Source organism: Aplysia californica, unplaced genomic scaffold (genome assembly GCF_000002075.1).
Source record: "Aplysia californica isolate F4 #8 unplaced genomic scaffold, AplCal3.0 scaffold00040, whole genome shotgun sequence".
Taxonomy (NCBI): Eukaryota; Metazoa; Mollusca; class Gastropoda; order Aplysiida; family Aplysiidae; genus Aplysia; species Aplysia californica.
The window spans coordinates 580,596-583,073 of record NW_004797310.1 but is presented as its reverse complement, the minus strand read 5'-3'; the positions used below and the strand labels follow the sequence as shown (position 1 = coordinate 583,073).

The 2,478-nt window shown below is 42.2% G+C and overlaps 1 protein-coding gene across 1 annotated transcript in view; it reads left to right on the top strand.

The window, feature by feature from the left end:
* LOC101847936 (multidrug resistance-associated protein 1) overlaps nt 1-2,478 on the top strand; it is a gene marked incomplete at its 3' end in the record, with an annotated part of 23,298 nt that overhangs the window by 2,317 nt on the left and 18,503 nt on the right. The window contains 1 exon segment of the mRNA XM_035973984.1: nt 350-545. Coding sequence (XP_035829877.1) covers nt 350-545 — 196 coding nt within the window.

Genomic DNA, 2,478 nt, shown 5'->3' with positions numbered 1-2,478 from the left:
ACAAACCACCACTCACCTCCATCCCCTCCCAGCTGTCACTTTCAATTTTTTTAAACATACTTTTTATTCCCTCCCCTTACTCATCACTCCCCTCCCCCTTACCCCTTCTCGCCATCTTGACCTCAACATAGACCCGAGTGGTGGCAGTGGAAGGCTGCCAGATCTGTAATCGTGAGGTTGCCGGTTCGCTGGATCCGGTGTTGTGTACATAGGAGAGGCACTTTTCACAAATTTGCTATTTAGCACTGTTCTTTCGGAGATGGACTTTAAATTCGAAGGTCCCGCTTTTTCAAAAACCTTTTACAGTGCTGCATGGGACGTTAAACCTATACCGATTTACATTTCACAGACTCGTATACTGGTGACTCACGGCGTCCACTGGCTACCCATGGTGGACAAAATCGTGGTTCTCCGGAACGGCGAGGTGGCCGAGGTGGGCAGTTACGAGGAGCTGGTCTCTCACGACGGGGACTTTGCCCAGTTCCTGAAGGAGTTCTTTGTGGCGGAGTCGGAGGATGAGGAGGAGGGAAAAGAAGATCCTGAGAGTGGGTGTAAAGAGTGTGTGAAGTTTGAAAACTTAAGGGTATGACCACATATAACATTGTGAAAACTTAAGGGTAATACCACATTTAATATTTTGAAACCTTAAGGATACGACCACATCTAACATTATGAAAGCTTCAGGGTGCAGCCATATCTAACACTGTGAAAACGTAAGGGTATGACCACATCTAATGCTGTGAAAACCTAAGGGTATGACCACATATAATGCTGTGAAAAATTAAGGGTAAGACCACTTCTAGCACTGTGAAAACCAAAGGGAGCAGCGACATCCAACACTGTGCAAACTTAAGGGCACGAGTTCATCCAACACTGTGAAATTTTAAGGCTATGAATGACTACACTTAACACTGTGAAAACTTAAGGCTGTAAATGACCACATCAAACATTATGAAAACTTAAGGCTATGAATGACCACGTCTAATACTATGACAACTTAAGACTATGAATGACCACAAACGCGCCTCAGGATGTCTCGGTACACCATGTTGATTGTAGCTGTTATTCGATCTTTCACGCTTTCGATATTTGCTCGAAGTGATGGAACATAAACTTTGTCTTTAACGTACCCCTACAAATTTTATCACACACAGTGAAGTCCCGGGATCTGGTAGGCCAACTGCAGAGAGCGGGGTCTGTAGCACCTCTCCCACCAATCCACCGCTGATGCACGTTTTCATTCAGATAAGTTCGAACCCTGAGATGCCAATGTGGCGGTGCTCCATCTTGTTGAAAAAAAGGAAGTCATTCGATTCTGCGTGCAGTAAAATGAATAGACATTTCTTGTGAGGGCATGAGAAAGACAAAGTTTATGTTCCAACACTTCCAGCAAATACCAATGACATGAAAGATCGAATAACAGCTAAAAATCAACACAGTGAACTGAGACATCCTGAGGCGCGTTTGGGAGGAATGCTCATATCTGCTTGACGGTTTCCGTGCTGTCGGTGGTGGCCACATTAAGCATTTTTGAGGCATTGTGGTGAAATCAAACACTCGTAAAAATAATTAAATGAGATAAACGGGCATTTTCTGCAAGTTTGGACATTTTCGTCGAATTTCTATTTTCTGACTTAACATCTTTTTTGTCTAAATCTATATAAAAACACATTACATGTGAATTTTACTGAAAAACATTTATTAGAGGCCCAAACTATGTAATTTTTTACGTTTTCAAAGACTCTTTAGCTATTAGAGATACTAAACTTTGGCGGCCATTTTCTCGCTTATTTCCCAACTGAAACCAAGCAACCTCACTTCCTTCAAATGCAGATACCTTGAGTTGAGTTCTATTCAAGATAAATAGATATTTATTTCATTAGGAGCAAGGTAAATAAATCAGCTTTCAGGTAATACCAAAAACTCCACATGCCCAAATATTGACGAGCGCCTGATTCCACCGCGTCGTGACACATTTGTAAAACTTGAAATAAAAACTTGAAGGTATGTACTCCACATGTGTCCAAGCTGAAGTTTTCCATTGTTTTCCCTTTTTGAAATATCATGTGATGACTTTTGGCGTGTTCTTTTTTAATCACCCTGTATATCAGTTTGGTTCCGTAGTGGGGAAATGTATTATTAACAAGTGTCTTATCTCTTTGCTGGGCTGCTGTATCCAACACGAGCAGCGTTGGCCTCGACAAGTAGGATCAAAGTAGACTGACTTCTAAATTATCTAAATTGCGTCAACGGAGGCACAAGACATTTATTATCGACAACAACAGCAGTGTTTCCGTTGTTATTGTTGTTGTCGTTGTTGTCGTTGTTGTTGTTGTTATTGTTGTTGTTGTGTCTGTGTGTGTGTGTGTGTGTGTTTGTGTGTGTGTGTGTGTGTACGTGTGTGTGTACGTGTGTGGTAGCCTATCCGTTCGAAATGTTTGGAGCCCCGAAGAGCATGCTCTTCGTCAGGGTCACCGC